This window comes from Pteropus medius, unplaced genomic scaffold, assembly GCF_902729225.1.
Source record: "Pteropus medius unplaced genomic scaffold, Ma_sr-lr_union100, whole genome shotgun sequence".
Classification (NCBI taxonomy): Eukaryota; Metazoa; Chordata; class Mammalia; order Chiroptera; family Pteropodidae; genus Pteropus; species Pteropus medius.
In genome coordinates this window covers 3542607-3563871 of record NW_024349803.1, presented here as the reverse complement: position 1 = coordinate 3563871, position 21265 = coordinate 3542607, and the positions used below count along the sequence as shown (strand labels likewise).

At 41.4% G+C, this 21265-nt stretch overlaps 1 protein-coding gene across 1 annotated transcript in view; it reads right to left on the bottom strand.

The window, feature by feature from the left end:
* The window catches only part of RFTN1 (raftlin, lipid raft linker 1), a 185477-nt gene that overhangs the window by 53258 nt on the left and 110954 nt on the right, over positions 1-21265 (bottom strand). Inside the window, exon 5 of the mRNA XM_039837049.1 lies at positions 3411-3750. Within this exon, the coding sequence (XP_039692983.1) occupies positions 3411-3750 (340 nt within the window). The remainder of the gene's footprint in view (positions 1-3410; positions 3751-21265) is intronic.

Genomic DNA, 21265 nt, shown 5'->3' with positions numbered 1-21265 from the left:
GCCTCACAAGGACCGTTCACAGAGCTGTCCCTGTGCCTGCTCAGGTGATCTCTGCACAGTGAGGCCATCAAACCAACAGGAAATTCCCCTAGACTAGGAAATAAAAGTCAATGAGCAAGAAGAAAACCATATGATGGGCCTCGCAGGGACCTGAGAGGGCAAGGGGAGCACATCCTCTGGACTGGAGCCCGCAGGGATGGGAAGGGGGCGGCCTGCCCTGTTTCCAGGTGAGGAATTCACTAGCAAGCCCTATCTGAGCAGTGGCAGCCTAGACCGGCTTCCCCAGGCCTCCTATAAAGGAAATAAATTAAACGAGGAGAAAGAAAGGGAAGGAGGGAGATTCCCTCTGGACTTTTTTTAATTGTCTTTCTGTGATTGCCTATTTAAGCCCACCTGGCAGAAAGAGGAGTAAAAACACTTCACCCTCCTTAGGGGGCCCTGAGAGAAAGGCAAGCTGAAAGCTGAGCAAGCAGCACGGAGGGGAAGCTTGGAGGCGGTGCTTGTGGGGTGCAGGGCGATGGTACGAGGAAAAGACAAGGCTTCCCAGGACAAAGATTAGGAGAGAGGCTGCAGTGGATGAAGGCTATGACCAATGTGGACAGGGTCTCTGGACAACCAGCCTTCAGAGAGGCTGAATACTCGAGCTACGAGATAAAATTTAACTCTATGAGGGCATGGAAGGTGACTCCTTATCTGTGAAATGGGCATAATAACAGCATCTTCTGTCATAAGGCTGTTGGGAGGTTCAATCAAGATGACACATAGGAAAAACTTAGAACAGTTCATTTAGAGGGTCACCACCATCACGACTGTTGTCTGCCCATCCCCCATGAGACCATGCATGGCCACTAAGTAACCCCTGTGTGTTCATTCAATGATTAGAAAAAATCCAAAGGCTCATTTATTTCACAAAAGAGGAAAAAAGATAACAATGAGCTATCTAAATTTCAGAGGCCTGTAGCCTCCTGAACAGAGAGATAAGGGCCAGCCTCATGTGTAGATGGCAGACAGACCACTAGTGAGATTGGGGGGAGGTGCTATCACACCCTCTAGAGCTGAAATTCCCATCCACTGTAGGGCTGACCACCTTCAGACACCCATTAGCCCGTATTCCCCAGCAGGAACTGGTTTTCTAGTAGAGAAGAGAGACTTGAGGAAACGATACATGGGCCAAAACACACTGGGTTTTCAGGGGTCTTTGAGTGTTCAGTGATGGGGGTGGTCTTTGGGTAAGGAAGGTGAACAGCCACTGGGCAGTGGAAGCGGGAAAGGGTCTGTTCTAGGACAAATCTTCCCAGTTAATTCTCCCTGGGGTTATCCTCAGAAGGCAGGAAGTCTGGAAGGGTATGTAGAGAAAGGTAGATTCTGGAACAGGACATACCTAAAAGCGGAGGGGAACCTCAGTGTTAACTGCTTCTGTTCTTAAAGCCAAGTCTCTATGCAACGGTGGAGATCAATGGCCAGGACTGCTGAACCTGTCCGTACCCCAATAATAACAGCTCGCACTCGGAGTCAAGCAGTGCTGAGTGCTTTAAATGTACATCTCATTTAACTTTTCATCAAGAAACTGTTGTTCTATCCCTGTTTTACGGGATAAGATGCTGAGACACAGAAGGGTATCTTGCCCAAGACTGCCTAGGTAGAGGGTGGCAGACTGCAGTGTGGACGCAGTCTGGGTTCTTAACCACCACGCTACCTGTCTCTCTGCAACTCCTGTCCCTTCCTCCTGGGGGGCCTATGCCTGCCCTGAACCCTTACCCCCTCAAGCCTCTGGACTGTAGAGAAGGGTCCAAGGTGGCCCATCTTCCTTCTCAGGATTCAGAGCACACACACACCCAGTGCGACAGCAATGAGCAGGTGGAGGTTTCTGGAATGAGACTTGGACCCTCATTAAGAGGCACACGAAGGGTCTAAATGTGCTCTCACTTCCAGCTACTCTGGAGGAAGCAGAAGTCTACCCCAAACAGTGAAAATCCCCACAGATGAAGAGCTCTACTTCAGTACATATTTAAGGATCCAGGCCTCGATTAAACAGTAATCCTAATATATCCCAGAACGGAGGCAGTGCCAATCTCTCCTTCCAAATCGACTTTGCAAATAAGTCCCCAGAATGAACCATCCCACAATTTTCTTTTCAGGAAGTACTGACATTAAAAAAAAAAAAAAAATTATTTAATCTTCTTTTCTATTCTCAAAGTACGAACTATTCCTCATCATTTATTTAAGGCTAATTTCAAGAATTAGTAAATAAATAATAACATTAATTAGAGAGATGATCCAAAATGGCTAAAGAGAAAGGCCTCCTAAGGCCTAGAGGTTGCTTCCTGTCAGTCTTGTTACTTGTTCACTTTCTAAAGACTAGAAGAGGCCACACAGCTCACATAAGTACCTCACAGGAAATGACTAGATGCTAGATTTCCTGGACAAAGAAGAAAAAAGGAAATATGGGGAAACGAAGAGAAACGTTGCTCCTTACAGACCGAGGGCCTCAGTAAATCTTGTTAGTCTGTGAGAGTATTATTTGGAAGACCAAGTAGAGAGGTGAATGGGGATGGTGGCCAAGCCTGCCCGGGTTCACATGCCAGATCTGCCAATTTCCAACCTGGGCACAGATTTACTCTCCAAACCTCAGTTTACTCAGCTGTAAAACAGGCGATGACATCAAAGATCACCCACATCCAAGGGCTATAGGGAGAATTAAGAGATCAATCATGTAAAATGTTTATTGGTACAGGGCCTGGTTCACAGGAAGTATTAATATATGTCAGCTATTAGCGCTGTTGCTGTGTTGTTATTTGAAATCCTCAAACTCAAGCGCATGCTCTAATGGCCATTATAATGTGATTAAGAGGATTCGCATATTGGTGGCCTCTCCTTGGCAGAGTATTCTCTCATGGTGTCAATCTGTCAACTACATAAACTCCCCGAAACCGGGTTATTTTATCGCCTAGTGAGTTGAATCGCCACTTTCCTGCACAGTCTGTCCTCAAGTGGCTTTCTTGATTTCTTTCTTTAGGCAGATATTCAAAATAAGCAAACCCGGAAGTGCAGTGTACGTTGTGCATCGGTGCCGGCACGTTTACACTTCCTGTGTTAGAGCAAGGTAATTCAAAGGCAGTGCAAGAGCGTGGGGGATAAAATAACTCGCATTCTAGAATCCACTTCAAACATGACATTTTGGAGCAACTGCAAGTCAAATTCATGTGGTTCTGCCCTCCCAGGAAGTCACAATTTCAGTAAGTAAACAGTTGGGAGGCCCAGAAAATAGCTTGATAAAGTTTCTCCTGCTTCATGGACTGCTGACTCTACATCTGATTCCATTTCTTTTTCCTCAACTGCCTTGGGGGATTACTGAAAAGCTGATAGCCTCTCTTCAAGTGGGTCAAAAGTCCCTGTGCTGACATACTTACTTCCTGAGAGTGGCTCCTCACGTACTTCTGATGGGTCACTGTCTGGTCCATCCAGATTCTTGCTCACCCTGAGCGGTGAAAATTCTGCAGCATCCCCCTCTTCCAAGGGCAAGCTGGGTTGCTCAGCGATGGGTGCCTCCCCTCCGGGGCCCTGGCTTGGCTCTGGGCTTCCGTCCATCTCTTCTGGAGTGCCAGGGTTCTCATTATCCCCAACTCTGCCAGGCTCCTTTCTCAAATCTCTGGCATCCGCCTTGGGATTGCTGCCTGCTGAGTTCACAGAGCAGTGATACTGAGGTATGATGCCAACAAATTTTAGGCCTCTACTCGCAGCCTCCTGGATCTGTGAGGCAAACAAAAGGAAGGGAACCAAGTGAATGGGATGTTCCATCAAAGGGAGGACACATGCAACATCCAAAACGCCTCACTGGAGGCCTTTGAGGATATTTCTGTTAGACCATGAAATCCATCAAGCTGGCAGAGGCTTCACATCCTCTAGGCAGTGCCCACACCCCATCCCAGGACCGACTGAAAACAGACAGTATGGGGCTTGTTTTTTCTAACTATGGAAAAAATAAAGCATTTGGCTATGAAGGACTGGGATCACTTCTCTCTGAAACACTGCATTAGTCCCTATTAGGGTTTTTTTTTTTGTTTTTTGTTTTTGTTTGTTTTTATTTTCTTGAGACTGGAAAAAGGTTCTAAAAGGATGAGCTGGAACAAAGAGAGTTTGAAAGAGGAAGTTCATTTCGGTAAGAGTTTATTTTTTTCATTGTTCTTTTTTTTCTCTGATGAATCACCTACTTCCTGCCAATCAGGCTACTGTACAATCTAGTATGTCTATATAACCATATAGTAACTACAAGATAGCATTTTATGACCCAAAGAGCTTCCTCTTTTAAACAATAGTTTTGGCAGAGAAGAGCAGAGGTGGGGGAAATTACCACTGTGTGGAAGCTGATGCACATGTCCCGCAAGAGGGGACATCCTACAGACACCTGCTCCGTGGTGCTCTCAGTCCCAGGTAGAGCAGGAGGAACCCAAAGACCACACCTTGCTCACAGACATTGCCTGGGCAGACTTGTGACTCTGCAGGCCATGGTACACACCATCCAGTTTAGATAACAGGTAACTCCCTTCCCAATTCCTGAGCCTATGAGAAGGGGGCCTAAGGGCCACATGGAGTACTATGGCATTTGAACTCTCCTCTCCCTAAAAAATTCCCCCAGGCAATTGAATATAGTAGTCATAAGTAAAAGAAAAACTGAAAATAATAGCCTACTAAAATCAAGCAAGAGTCAGCCAAAACTAGAAAATGGGCTTTAGGGGATTTTCTGGGCAAGGATGCTCAAATAAATCAGGAGGTAGAGACCTCGGAGCCGTGTAAGTCTTAGTCACCCACCCCCTAAAAGGATGACCTCAGAAAATCCTGAGGTCTCTACAGTGATCATCTCCTGTCATTTGAGAGTTAGTATTAAATACCAGCATGGAGCTACTCTCTCTAAGGGAGAAGCAAGCCTTGGCTCTTCCTTGGGTGAACCACCCTAACTTTAACCAGAAGGTCATTTTAGCTCAACACCACACATTCTAGAAAACAATCTAGAGCAACTGCAAATGTGCAGTGCAATCTTTCTACAAAGTCTAGCCTGTGCTAGATACAATGATAACAATTAGCAATATAGGTGGTAATTAGTAGTAATTACCACCTGTTGCAGAACTACGACACGACACGCAAGGCACTGCACTAGGCACTGCACATAAATTGTTTTGTTTAATCCTTCAAAAACCCCGCATAGTATCATTATCTCCATTTCATATGAGGACACTGAGGCCCGGAGACATTAAATCATAAAACAAGCAGTGAGTAACCAGGGTTCAAAGCCAGGTTGGCTCCGTTTGCAGATGTAGCTCAAGTACATTCTTTTAACCACAAGACCAAGTGGACACATCTCAAGGCATCAAATATGTACATGTTCTTGGACATGTATGTGTTCACACATATGTCCCTGGTTGGCTCAATCCACTCTTCAAAAGTTAAATAAACCCCTTAAAGTCATCCTTTCCATTCCAAAAATTTATTTTTCACTCAGTAATCTGTGATATACATCTACTTTTAGAAATAATTTTGAAAAACTTATAAAAGAAGACACAGGTAACAAAAGTTTTAAGAAGGTAGGGAAGGCTAGAAGTGTGGGGAGAAAATTATACCAAGGAACCTTAGGTTAGGAGAAACTACTACATATAAAGCATAATTCTGAGCTTCCTGGTAACACAGGCAAAAAGAGAAAGTCAAATAGATTTTACAGTCCTCAAATGAAATGAGAGAACATACCCAGTCAATAAGAGAGAAGCATAATTTGCTGATGAGAAACAGAGAAATCTGTTAAATGATTCTTGTAGAGATATGTCTCTTTAGTTTTACTGAAAATGAAGATTTTTTTTTTATACCAGTTATATATTCTTAGCCCTTGATAGAAGGTGAAGACATTATGCTAAAGCACAAATCTCTGAAAGTCCTATGTGGAGCTAAAGTGAAATAATCCAGGTAACTGACAGATACGGAAAACTGAAACATATGGCAGCATTCTAAATTGTGTCAGAGCCTGGGAACTGGGCCATTTTAGTACTTACTTCCCAAGTTCCCATTGCAGTGGAGTAAGATGGCTTTTCTCTAGTCTTAACTGTTTGTGAAATAATGCTGCCTATGCTTCTTCAGAAGGATTCGGGAAGACTAGCTTTTCATTTAGTTTTAAATACAGTATGCAAATTCTTGAGCCACTGTAAACCAAAACCAAACGTCCATAAATTTCTACATTTGAGAAAATAATATTAACAATTTCCAGATATAGCTCCTACAGGAAGGACAATGAGCTATTTCCACTCAAACTGAAGACCTCTCTTTCAGCTATCAACCCCTTTACATTCAGTCTGGCTTTCTCCTTAGTAAACTGCAAGTCCAAGCCTCTCCATTTATGCCATGCTTGAGAAAGAGGTACACTGGCCCCCGCTATTAGTGTCTTACCACAGAGGGAGCACCTATGACTGCTGAAACATTTAAAGAACTGGTCCCACTAAGGGGTTAAACACAAGCCAGTCTCAACTTGAGTCATGGGGTTTGAAGGTGGAAAGGCCTGGCTTGGAACTCCAGGTGTGTGACTTACTGGCCTGGGGAACCAGAGTAGTTATATAAGCTTTGTCTCAGTTTTCTCACCTGTAAAATGAGGGCAATCATACTTTCCTTGCAGCTGCTCTGAAAATTAGACATTCTATATGGCAAGTGTGCCAAAGGACAGGGCAAAGAAAAGGTGCTTGCAGCCATCATTACTGCTCCACTCTCGCTCTTTATCAGTCCCAGGCTTCCATGACCATGAAAGAGTGCTGAGAATCATCTAGAGTAAGGAGGTGAGGACTCCGGACATGGGGCACTATCCTAGCCCTCTCCTTCCTCACTGGGACCTGAAGAATCAGAAAGGCTTTGATATAAATTAGACATGTGCCCTTTTCCCACGACACACTGGACAATCATATTTCTTTGCCCTACTGTACTGCAAACTTATCCTCCATGCCAGGGGTTCTTAAAGCGTGGTCCCATATTAGCAGCACCAGCATCACCTGGGAACTTGTTAGAAATGACCTGCCGAATCAGAAACTCTGAATCAGAAACTCTGGGCATAGGGCCCAGAGATTTGCATTTTGGCAATCTCTCCAGGTGATTCCAATGCTCTCTAAAGTTTGAGAATCACTGCCCTAGAATATATATTCATGAGGGCAGGGGTTCTGTGCAGTGCTGTGTCCCCAGTGTTAGAATATCTGACATCTAGTAGGTGCTCAATAAGTTTTTGTAGAATAAACAAATGAACACATAAATAATGAGTAAATATGTATCTCTCCTCTCCCAGAATGAGCTCTTTGAAGTCAAGAATAGAGAATGATTAATTTTTCAGCTTCAGAATTCAATAAAAATTTTATTAAGTCCCTACACTGGCCCAGACCAACACTGTGCTTAAATGCTAGAGATACAAAATAGGAATCCAATTCTCAAGAAGATTAAGCCAATTATTATAAACAGACTTTAGAAATAATTACACTAACATGGCACAATAATGCTTATATTATAATGTTATCTAAAAATCAAGATTCTAAACTTATGATACAATTATGATAGTATATACTATTGCTATTTGTGCCTAATGTTAAAAAATTTATCTAATGAGCATGCACGCTACTTGTAAAGTTGAAAAAAGTAAGTATTTCAAAAATTTCTCATAGCAGGTGATAAATTTCTCATATCTGGTGAAAAATTTCTCATAGCAGGTGATAAATGCAGTGATGGACATGAGAGTATAGAAATGACAGGGATGAAAGTGATTATTTCTGCCCGAAGGGGAGGCTGAGAAAAGTTTCGCACAGAAGGTCAGGGCTACAACACATGAAATGGTGTAATACAATAGGAAGAGGTGGGGGGTACAGCAGAATTGGAGTGTGTATGCCTTACCTTAACCAATCAGATTTGATTCCCCCCACCCCAAACATTGTGTTAGACAAAACCTATTTGGAAACCAATTCTGCAGGAGCCTTTGAAGGGTGAACAGAAGTTTATCATGCAGGTGAATGAATGGGAGAAGGGCAATGCAGGTAGAGAGAAGGAAGGATCACTGTGGCCAAAGGCTTAGTGGTGTGCAACAGCCTGACGTATTGAAGAAACTTCTAGAAATATTTCTGGAACATGACATGGAAGCCAGGAATGCCCCGACATGAGGTTGGACTGGACATGACAAGGGCCATATCGTGGATGTCACTGGATACCATGCTAACAAAGGCTCTTACTTCACCCCGGAGGCCAGAAAATCCCCAACTTTCCCACTACAGTAATTCCAAGAGCAGAGGAGAGTGGAGGTCTGAGGGCAAAGCTCAAGATATCTCTGCTTACCTTTTATCTTAAACATTAATGAAAATCTTGCATCCTGCTCCATGGTATGCACAGGGTCAACACTTTTAAAAAGATGTAAAAGTTAAATCCCACCCGACCACCCCAAGCCCAGGCATTCCAGAGAGATTCATATCTTAGGAGTACGAAACATCTTTGTGCATAAATCTTTGTCTGCAGCTCTGCTTACTTCCTTTGGGTGGATTCCTGGAAGCAGAATTAATGGGTCAAGGGATATTAACTTTTCAAAGGCTTGATACAGGCTGCCAAATTGTTTACCAGAAAGGGTAAGTAGTCCTTTTTAACCAGAAGAACCACATTTAGATTTTATAAAGATCAGTATTTGGCTAGATCCTGGGGGCCTTGACACTTCTGATTTTCTATCTTACTCGAGTATAGGCACTTTCTTTTCTCTTTTCCATAAAGTCATTTGCCTATGTTTGTCAAACTGAGTCCTGTTTTTTCCTATTCACTCATTTGTTTATTTGTTCATTCATAACCTTGACTGAGAAAGTCCCATGTGTATAATGATAGGGGCACTAGGTGGTGTTCATCAGAGTTCATCCTCGGCCACCAACTGTCTTCACTCTACACTCCTCATGGCGACCTCCTATACTCACCTGGGTTTAGCCACTAGGTATATGTCAATTATTCCCAAATTTAGACTCCCCAGCCCTGATTCTCCTCTGGGATTCAGACCTACACGGCCAGTGATCACAGCTGATGGGGTCCACCATGGACCTTGTCTCTCAAACTGGAGTCACAGGCATCTTCTTTAGCTCTTCACTTTCTATAATCCCTTGTATCCACTTATCACATCCTGCCAGATCTATTCTCCCATGTTTCTGGAATCCCTCCCCCATTCTCCATACATCTAAGATCGTTTTACTTCAGGAGCTCAACATCTGTTGCTGGACACCACCATTACTTCAGGCTAACCAGGTCTTCATGAGCATGGAGTCATATCAACATGGAAGACCAAATCATGAATCCCCAGGTCACCTTGGTTATGGAATTCCCCACAGAATGTCATATAGAGACCCATAAAATTTCTCTAACAACTGTGATTAGGTAAAACTACAACAGTTAACATTGTCTAACTATTCTACTAAGAACTTTAACATGCATTATATCTTAAGCCTTAGCATAATCCCTTACAGAAGAGGAAACTAGTTCTGAGACAGCTACTTTACTGGTCAAACATCAAGGGGTAATCGCGGGCAAAGCCCAGATATGACCCGAGTATTCTAAATCCAACCTGATGCTCCTTCAATGATATCACTCTTTCCACTTTATATAATCTAACCTGTGCCAAGATGCCCAGTTGGATACTAGTTTAAACTGAAATACACCCTCATCCATTCTTCTTGTTTCTGATACATTTAGGAACCACTCCACCCCTAATACTTAAAGAAGTAATAATTTCTGGTTTAGGCACCAAAAATCAAATAAGACCATTTTTGATGGATACAAGACTTTATTTAACTGCTCTACAATAAGTAAGAACAAAACTGATGGTAACTATATTTTCCCAACCTAAAATCAGGGATCTTGTGATGTGGAAATTTTTTTTTTCTTTTTTAAAAATTTATTTCTATAAAAAAATCTCAATGCGCTGTAAAAATATATCATCTTTGGATATACATTTAAATAATCACTTTTATTAAAAATAACATGATATTGGGATAGTCTCAGAAAACCTAGGATATATTGTCTGTTACTATGCTTTCAAAATGAATACCATATTGCTAATGATGAGTGCAGATTTACACTTTGTCTAGGATATGTATTTGTGTTATAGAATACATATATTAATCAGAGTGAAACCAGTTATGGAGAAATGGGACATGGGCTGGATTTGGTAAAAATGAAAGCAATATGTAACATAGAAAAAGGAGCAGAAAAGGCTCCTGATGACATGTCAGTCGGAATTGGAGTACCTACAGGCCATATTAGATAGCACAGATGAAGGGTCAGAGACAGTCTAAGCCCATTTTGTCTGAATCTAATGAAGAAGGTGTCATGGTTAATTTTATGTGTCAACTTGACTAAACTATAATAACTAGTTGTCTGGTCAACACTAGTCTAGATGTTGCTGTAAAGATATTTTTTAGATGTGATTAGCATCCACAATCCATTGACTTTAAGTAAAGCAGATTACACCCCATAATATGGGTGGGCCTCACCCAATCAGTTGAAGGCCTTCAGTTTTCTGAAGAAGAAGAAATTCTGATTCCAGACAACATAGAAAATCTGCCTGAATTTTTAACCTTCACACTCAAGATTGCAACATCACTCTCATCCGAATTTCTAGCCTGCATGACTGCCCTGAAGATTTTGGACTTGCCAGCTCCCACAAATGTATGAGCCAATTCCTCAAAATAAATCAATCTCGACCACAATATCTCTCTTGATAGATAGAGAGACAGATGCGGTCGTTCCTCAGTAGCCATGGGGGATTAGTTCCATGACCCTCGTGGTTACCCAAATCTGGGGATGTTCAAGTCCCTTATATAAAGTGATACACCATTTGCATATAACCTAAGCACAACCCCCTGTACACTAAATCATTTCTAGATTACTTATATCTCATACACTGTAAATGCTATGTAAATATTTGTTATACTGTATTCTTTAGGGGATAATGACCAAAAAGTCTGCACATATTTAGTACAGATGCAACCTCATGGGCCTAACTATATAGCACACATCAGCAACAAACACTGTTACATTCTTTTTTAATTATTTCCAATCTACGGTTGGTTGAATCTGCGGATTGGGAGCCCATGGATGTGGAAGGCTGACTGTAATTCTATTAGTTCAGTTTCTCTGGAGAACTCTGACTATACAAGAGGAAAGAAGGTAAAGGGAGTGAGGGAAATAAGACAGCACGAGGCAGGTGGATGGAGGTCTCTAAATCTACACCCGAATCGGTGTGAAATGAAGAGATGGCTATGAGCTCTCGTAACGTAGTGAGAGCACATGCCCCAAACAGAAACAAGACCACTAGGACTTAATCTGGTATTGATTCAAGTCCCAGGGGAGAGGCTGAAGGGTAGCAAGAAGTGTGAGAGCTGTCACTGTTGCTCAGGTAAAGGAAATTTCCCCACGATGTTTTGAGGTGAGGGAAGTTAAATCTTTAACTGATAGATTTAATTTCTATAAATTACAGGCAGTTTCTAACGTTATGATGAACTTAATGAAATGCTTGTAACGAATGAACTAATTAATCCTGGGAATCAGAAACTTACTGGCTTTTAAAAGCTATAGTGCTATGCTGTCCATCATGGTGGCCACTAGCCAAGTGTGGCTATTTAAATTTAATGTCATTCAAATAAAAGTAAAAATTCAATTTCTCAGTCACACCGGCCACATTTCAGGCGTTTAACTAGTGACTACAGTCCTGGACAGGGCAGATATAGAACATTTCCATCATCACAGAAAGTTCCATTGGATAGTGCTGCTATAGAGCATAATAAAGCATATAAAATACTGAATAACAGAAACAGGGTTTTCAATAATGATTTCAGAGGCATACACTACAGGGTACAGACCAAGACTCACATGAACATACATCCCAAATATACCCTAGACTAGACCACTGCCCATTCGAACCCTTCCTTATAACTCCCGGGCCACCATTCTATGACAGTTGACATTTTAAAGTATTTGGGGATCCATGACATACACAGGGAACCTACAAACAGAGGTATGTACTGCATGTCAAGAACAAGCACAAAAATGCTGTTCTGGGTTGCACGGTTACACGTGAGTCTTTGCGGTGAATATTTTATCATACGCACACAACCCCTCTCATCTTTTGCCACCTAAACTCTTGTACAGCTTTCTGAAAAAGGAAGGTTCGAAAATAACACGGGTTTTAGCTCAAGTCTGAAGCTGCTTTAGTTTTGACGTGTTAACGCTTAGCTTCAGGAACTGAAAGCTTTACCATGCACTGCTGGGTGTTTAGCTCCATTATGGGGCCATAAGGAAAGGGTATGTAGACCATCTGGTATTGTGGTTTTCTCTTTTAATGACTGAAAGGTCTTGAAATAGCCCCAGACAAGGAGTCTGAGACCTAAAGGTTTAGATACAGCTCTGCCACTCATTAGCTGTGTTACTGGTTAACTTGATTTATCCGAGCCTCAGTTTCCTCATCTATAAAATGGGGATAATAATATCCATTATTTCCATAACTATTTACTCAATACTTACTAAGTGCTGGGAAGACAAAGTGAGCCAAATGGGCACTATTCCTGCCCTCTTGGATTTAACATGCGATGGTCTGACTTAAGGGGTAACCGAGAGACTCTGAAGAGTTAATGTGGTCCATCCTTCTCAGGCTTGGTTTGAGGGACCACTGCTTGCCCTTAAGTCCCTGGCAGGGTTGAGGTGTGGGGGAAGAGGTATTCCTTTATTCTCTTCTGCTAATAGGGGTGATTTGGATTTCAGGAAATGCTGAAAGAACTCAGAAAATTGTAAACTCCATTAAAAAAAAAAAAGGAAGAGGAGGGCCCAGTGTTCTGGTGGGACTAGACAATGGATCCATTCCTTGGTGGCTCTTTTTAGGGAAGGCATTTCTAATGAAAGAAGTTTTATTTGCCCTTACTATCTGTGTTAGCTGACTCAGTTCTTTCACTTAGATTGTGCCTATAATTTCACAGTTCATAAAAAATGTAATGAATAGGAGTTAGAAATAAGTACACCTAAGAGCGGGAGCTGTTAAACTTCCACAACTAGCTCTTAGTGCCCCCTCTAAACCAATCCACCAGAGGACCCCAACCTGTGTCGTGTCTAAATCAAAGATGCAAATAAGGTCAACAAGGAAAGGCTTATCTGTGAAGAACAACCCACAGGTGGTATTTGAAAGAGCAGCCAAGTGGCCGGCAGGGTAGGAAGGCCTGGAACCAGTATCTTCAGCACTGTCAAGAAATTTTCTCCAAGTTTTATCCCTACGTTTCTTTGTTTTTTAGCATCATTCTTGTCTAGAAACAATTTTCTCCATGTGGCAGAAAATATGGCCATTGCCAACTTCCAAGCACTTTTGCTTACAGCTTAGCTACTGAAGACAGAATGACTAAACTTCCTGGTTATAAACAGCAAAAGCTCTGATTGGCTCAGCTTAGGTCAAGTGTCCACTTCTAGGCCAATCAGCTCTGACTAGGGGCAGGGTGGTTCCCATGGAAATCATATAGCTGGCTGTGGGAACAAAGCAACTCTCTGAAGAAGAGAAATTTCAGGATAAAACAAATATTTAAGTATCTGTCATTATGTCATGTGAAATAAAATCTGAAATCTGTTCAGTACCTACATATACTAAAATGAAAGAGAGAACAGAAACCAAATGTTATATAAGACAAACAAACTAAGCAAATCAATCTATAGCTATCACAACAATGTTGATATATTTTGGTCAAAGTAATTACTGAGTCAGTGCTCTAGGTTATTTTGTCTGCACAGACACAGCAGTCTACTACTTGGCAATATATTTTCATATCTCCATCAGGTCTGCTCAAAAATCCTCCTCCCCACAACTTTATTGAAATATAACCCCCAATCATTCCACTACACAAAGCAGTTTGCCATAATAGGTGTACAGCCAGATCAGGTAGGACACAATGGAAAGAGTCAACATGCTAGAGCAGATAGTTTTACCTCTGGCAGATTTTCACTAGCACTGCAAACACCTAATCTCTCTCAATGTATGCCCGTCAGCAGAATTTAGCATGTCTATGGCCGCCTGTGCTCAGACCAGGATCCTGGAGCAAAAGCAAAGACCTCAGCCCAAGAGAGCTGCCATCATTCAAGTAGGAGCACTGAGGGAAAAGAACTGAGAGGAGAATCTGCCACCATCTGCCAAGTCTGCAAAAACCCCCAGATTTCCACTCATGCCAGTGCATATCCACAAAGGCGTTGGATAGGGCAAATCTCAAAACATTATATTAGCAAAGCATTTAAGGAGACTTTCGTCACAGTTTCATCGGAAAGTCAAAAGATGTGTGCCAGACCTCACAGTTGTTTTGTGGCTGCCTAAATTCATGGTTGGTAAAATAACCTTACCCACAGGTGGAATCTGTACATACAGAAATGGTGTGGGGGAAGGATTCTCATAAGACTAGCAAAGGCGAAGAGGTTAGAAAATGTCATAAGTGATGCAGAGAAGAGCCAATTTCAGTGTGCCTGCACCAAAAGTCTATAATCACAATAGTTTACATTTACTGAGAGCTCACCATGTGCCAAACACTGTTTTAAAGGCTTTACATGGATTAACTCATTTAATTCTTACAATAACAGTAGGTATTCTTTTTTTTTTATCCCCGTGTTACAGATTTGAAAATTGTAGCTCAGAGATGTTGCACAATTTACCAAGGCCACATTGCTAGTTGTAAATGGCAGGTAGGATTTAAACCTAGCAGTCTGGTTTGAGGGTCCATATTTCTACTTATTACACTGCTGAACACTGTATTTGCTGTAATATATCTTATACTCTAAGCTGTTTCAGGGCTAGATCTTGAAGAGTGCTGAATATTTAGAGTCTGGACTTTTTATTCTGTAGGCAATGACATGTCATCATAATTTCTGGCAGCAGTGACATAATCAGGCCTATCCCAAGGAAAATTAATCTGTCCACAGCATGTGGTATGGATCAAGGTCAGGAGTCGGGGAAGCGGTGGCTGGTAATAGAAATGAGCAGATGGGAGGCAAAGAGAGTGGTTGGGGGCCTGGGAGTCACTGCAAAGCTCGTGGGAGAGGTCATAAGAGCCTACCCTTGCCATGGGAAAGGATGTGAGAGGTAAATGGGAGACCAAAAGCAGAGGCAGCAGTCTGTTGATACCAGGTGATTCTGATGTGTTAAACTATTAGTAACTAATTGTCCAAACAAGGGATACTTTCGAAAGCAAAAGGTTGTGAGGACAGCTATGAGCTAGAACTATCCAAGCAAATGGAAACATAGGGTTACTACTGAAACATGATCAGCAGTGAAGACCCAGAAAGCTGTTTTAAAAAATAAGCAGGTGACTGTTCTTTCTCGCCCTTCCCTGTCTAGTATGTGACAGGCTTCTTCCATCGCTCTCCTGCTATTACATCCTTGGATCGGGGTCACAACAAGGAAGGCTCAAGGTCTTCCAGCAGGGGACACTCTGCTGACCTGCAATCCTTCCATACACCTCTAATTAGGTATCTTTCCCTTCCCCTTGGGGGGCCCTACCCCATACCTTGTTCATGCCCCTACACATTCACAAGCTTTGTGTTTTTTGTTTTTTTTTTTACCGTTCGAAGTTAATTTCCATCCAGGGACCTTACTACTCCGAGCGACCTCTGTTTGGGATGCAGTTTCACTAAATCTCACCATGACTGGTTTCTCCTGGTTACCAGAGCCTCTCTTCCTATTTATGGCCTTTCCTGAAATCACAGTCTAAAAGTGGTTGCCTAGTCTTGCTTCAACACATTTCTTTAATTTTCATCATATCTCTTATTTACACACACGCACGCGCGCGCACACACACACACACACACACACACACACACATTTTTACTAACTTATTATCTGTCCTTCCCACAGAGTTGAATGAGAGCTCTGTGAGGGCAGGAACATTGTCTATTTTGTTCCCTGATCTATCCCCAGAATCTGACATAGTTCCTGGTACCTAGTAAAGTAAGTACTCAATAAATGTTTAATAAAAGAATGAATGGATAGGAGATTAAGTTTGCAGAATCTGAGGTTACTTCTAAGTGGAAGCTTCTATGAGTCTATAATTTTGGGAAACATCTACCTGGGGCCAATAATGTTTTGCAAATATTTGTATCTGAGATTTTGAAAGTCTGCACATCGTTTGCTATTTGTATCAATTTAACAGAGAAGAAAACTGAGGCCCAGAGAAATTAAAGAGTTGCAGGACCCGGGGTACATCTCAGGAAAGCAACAGTGTTAAAATAACATTATTTGCAGGCCCTGGATTTCCAGTTCATCTCTTAACAAACCAGGTCAATCTTTCCCTCTGGAAAACGGAAACATGCAGCCACAAATAATTTGTTAATATCGGTATTTCTTAAAACATACCTCATAGGTGGGCATTCTACTAGGCCTTCTTTCATAAAGGTACTACCTAAGACAAGACAGTATATTTCTTATTTAAAAAAAAAAAGAAAGAAAGAAAGAAAGAAGGAAAAAAACCCCATCTAAAATCCAGAATCCTGGAGCCACTGAGGTTGATAACCCCAATTTTATACTTTGGTAATACCAGTGACTCTGGAATTATAAGCTTGAGGTAAAGAATAAAGACTCTTTATTAAGACTCCTGGGAATATTCTGGAAAACCAGTTTTAGAGTCTTCATGGAACTCAAATCTCAGTACCACAGTTAAATGACTGAGGCAAAAGAACATAAGTTTGAAGAACTTTAACCAGGACCAGATGTTTGCCTTCACACCACGCTGCTTTAACATACCGCATTTGTGACTTTTTTTCCCACCATTCCCTGATTTACATAGGCTTCCAAAACATTAATGAAAGGCACTTTAACAAAATGTTGAGATGGTGCAGTTGGGCCAGCGCTATCTTAGTTTTAACCCTTGATTTAAAAAGAAACTCTTTTTCTATTCCCATGACTCTAGACCAACAAAAATATAACACGGTCCTAATGGCATTTGAAACCTCCACAGTAAACAGAGCAGTTCAACTAAGTACTTGGAAATGGTTTTCATTACAATGTGCAAAGAAATGAATGTTTTATTGTTCTTTTGAAAATACCCTGGAGAACCCTGGGATGGTTTTTCTGGAAGATAGAAATGATTTGAGAGAGTTTCAGACCTCATGAAGATATGTGATCTCTCTGAGTAACAAATAGGGTGTGTTGGGTTTTTTTTTTTGGGTTTTGGTTTTTTTGGTTGGAGGTGGGTCTTTGCATTTATGACTGCTGAGAATTACACTTAAAAATTATTTTCAATGCCCAGTAAGTCTTATATTCAATACTTATTATTTCCACTTCTTGCCTTCGTTTTTATTTTTTATAGATTCCATATTTGCCCTGCGCATCTCGAAGTTCTCTTCTAATAGAGTGAACCGTAAATGAACATAGTGTGTCTGAATTCATGTAGGAGGTTGATGCTCCCAACAATATTACTCATCCCACCTGGTCAGCTAGAACCTCCCCTCCCCCACCAATATTGGCATTGTCTATGTCCCTCTACTTGAACCAGTATGGGCCTCAACTGATGAATAAAGTAAAAAAGATGCTGCGACTTTTGAGGCTTGGTCATAATAATTCCAGGAACTGCCACCTGTTCTCTTGGGATGCTTGCTCTTAGAACCTAACCATCATGTTAGGAAGCCCGAGCATGCTATGGAGAGGCCTGTAGCCATCCATGAGGGTGTACCATCCTGAAAGTGTATCCCCTCAGCACTGAGAAGCTCCCTGAGCTGACATCACGTGGAGCACAGATCAACTGTCTCTGCCAAGTCCTGCTCAAGTTGCAGATTTGTGACCAAAATAAACGACTGTTGTGGTTGTAAACCACTGTGTTTTGGGGGTGGTTTGTTAGACAGCAATAGCTATCTTCACATGATACGGTAATCCTCACTAATCCTCACTAATTTGTATCCATGGGAAGATACCAGACTGCAGTAATTTCTTAAAGTAAAATTCACAATCCTTTAAAAAAGATGCAATTAGCAGCTCTCTCAGATAAGCAGAAATGTAAATATGGATAACACAAATACTTCCAAGGAGTGGGCCTTTAGAAGACATGCTTTAATAAAGAAGTCAGAGCCATTTATAATTAGCCTCTGGTTTGGGGCAAGGTATCCGAACTGCTGGAACAAGTGGGTACTCTGAGGTAAGCCCTGACCCCACAGAGTGCCCTGCATTATTAATTACATGAGCAATTATTAAGCCCTGTCACAGCATTCCTAGCTATTGAAAGGGAGCTGGGAGGATGGGTAGTAGGATGGTACTGTTTGGAGTAGTAGGGGTATTATTGGTGTGTGCGTGTGACGGGGGGTGATAGGTATGTTATATTGTTGGGAGTAGTAAGGATCTTTTTTCCCCCAGATTTATTGAAACATAATTGACAACATTGTGCATTATTAAGACCTGTAGGCAAACGCCTTAGTTCTTGTTTGTCGCAAGTTACATATGTGTAGCACATGAATTAACGATTATGTTTTATTATTCGAGTGTGACACAGAATGATGCCCACATTCCCTGGCACCATCAGTCATAAAGGGTCACAGAAATCCCTGTGCTTGAGGCTGAGGGGAAAAATCCACCTGTGTTATTCTTAAATTGCCATAAAAAGAATCTCTTATTGCCCTCTGGGGAGTGTCTCAGAAGTCAGAGTAGCAACTGCATCTCTCATTCAAAACAGGAAGTCATTGAAATAAAACTTCAACGACTAATGAAACTTTAAAGTTTTAATAACTGAATAGTACAGAGTTTCATTAAAAACTAACTTTTTTTTCTACCAAGAGTATATTTATACATTTTCTTTAAAAATTTTTCCATTTCCAGGTATTTTTCTTCTGACTCTTACTCCTTATATTCTCCATATCGTGACCTTTTTCTCTGAAGGAGCTTTCTTTACGAAAGCTTCTGGAACTGCCTTCTGCTCAATAATGTCCTTATCGCCCACCAATAACATCCTTACTTAAAGAAAAGGCGATATATGCACACGATGGAATATTATTCAATCATTAAAAAAGAAGGAAATCCTGCCATTTACAACAACATGAATGGACCTGGCAGCGTTATGCTAAGTGAAATAAGTCAGACAGAGAAAGACAAATACTGTATGGCATAAGTTATATATGTAATCTAAAAAAGTCAAATTTACAGAAACAGAGAATAGAATGGTGGTTACCAATGCGGGGGGTAGGTAGGGGAAATGGGGAGATGTTGGTCAAAGGGTACAAACTTCCAGTTATAAGATGAATATGTTTTGCCGATTAACGTACACCATGGTGGCTGTAGTTAACAACACTGTTTATAACTGAAATTTGCCGAGAGATGTTAATATTCTTACTATACACACACACAAAAAAAATGGTTAACGATGGATGTGTTAACTAACCTTCATGTGGTAATCACTTCACAATATATAGGTCTATCATATCATCATGTTATACACTTTAAACTTACACAATGTTGTCAATTATATTTCAATAAATCTGGAGGAAAAAAGTTCCTTACTACTCCCAGCAATATAACATACCTATCACCCCCCCTCACACGCACACACCAATAATATCCCTACTACTCCAAACAGTACCATCCTACCACCCATCCTCCCAGCTCCCTTTCAATAGCTAGGAATGCTGCGACAGGGCTAAAAGAATGAAGATCTAGACTGGGAAATAATTAGATTGGGAAATAATTCCATTGGAATATCAGAAGGCAATATTTACTTTTAACCTTAAAAAAATTTGTAAAAAACAACGGCTCTTATAGTAAATTCCAATTACAATTATTAGTTAAGGGGAAGACAAAAATAGTTATCAATCAACGAACGCTGATTTATTGGATAAAGAACACTGAATACCAAGATGTGCTCAGCAAAATTCACAAAATGAAAGCAATATGGCACTAAAATTCAGCATGCCACCATCATAAACCTAAATTAATGAAATAAGCCCCTTGATAATGGGGAGAAAACTGAAAAGCCAAGGCTGACCATAGAAACACGGAATATTAGAGACTGTCAATGTGCAAAAGCCTCATTTTACAGGGAAGAAAACCAAAAATTTGAGAAAGTGATGTGCCCCACCTAAATGTCCCAGTTATTAGTTAAGTAGCAGGTTTCTTTTACTGGAATCAGGAGAAAATTCTGGAATTGGGCTCTTAAAGTTCCAGATTTCTCCTTGAGGAGGCAAGTCGGTTTCAGTAATTGAGTACTTTGTGTCCAAGTGCCTGCCCTCCCGCCCCTTCCCCCAAGCCATCTGCAACACTGCGGACTGATCCTACTGGGATCCCGCTCTAAGAGTGGGAATTCTCCCAAACGCAGAAAAGGGTAAAATCTTACACGAGTTATAATCCTGTCACACTGGCTCTGGAAACCCTGAGAAAAGACTGCACATAACCTGAAGCAGTAAAAGTGAAACCTTCCAGTTTAGGGGGAAGATACATAAGGCAGCCTAACTGCCTGCCAGGATAAACTCTGTTTCTCACATGAGACACCCCACCCTCCACATGCTGCTAGGTTAGTCCAAACTCCCACACTCGTTAGCTGTGCTGGATCCCAGACAAATCCAGCAGACAGGAGGTCTCACTGAGCAGGGATGTTCAGCACCTCTGAACAACAACGCAGATGGGTAAGTTCAACCTGTGCTATGAACCCATCAGCTACGTGTATTCACTGACAGTGCATAATTAGCACTCAAAACATGTTACATCTCATAAAAGTGCATACATACATACATACACACACACACACGTATGCATGCATGCCACTTTAAAACTTTCCTAGTGATAACAGCAAATTCCATATTTGTAAATGTGTCTTCTGGTAAGTGTGAAGTAGAGACAGTGACACATAACCCTCACAAGTCACTTCCAAGGGCGGTATACTCAACAAGCTTCAACCACTCCAAACACTGAAAAAAGCTGTGAGTTACAGGAAAAAGAAAACGTACGAGTGTCTGTCTACCTTATCCTTATTGCATCACCTCTGAAAGCATTTTCTCCCATACAATTTTGATACCTTTGGAGCCTTGGAAATCCACGGGCTGTCACTCTGTCATTGCATAAATATTCATTGAGCAGTGACTGTATGACTTACACTCTCCTTGGCATGGAAAAAAGAGGCAACAAGCAATAAACATAATTGTTAAGTAAAAATAGTGAAGTATCTTAGGAGGTGAAAAGAGCCACAGGTAGACAAGTAGAGAAGTAAAGGGAATTGCTAGGGTGAGGAGTGGCAGGGGATGAGGGGTTCTT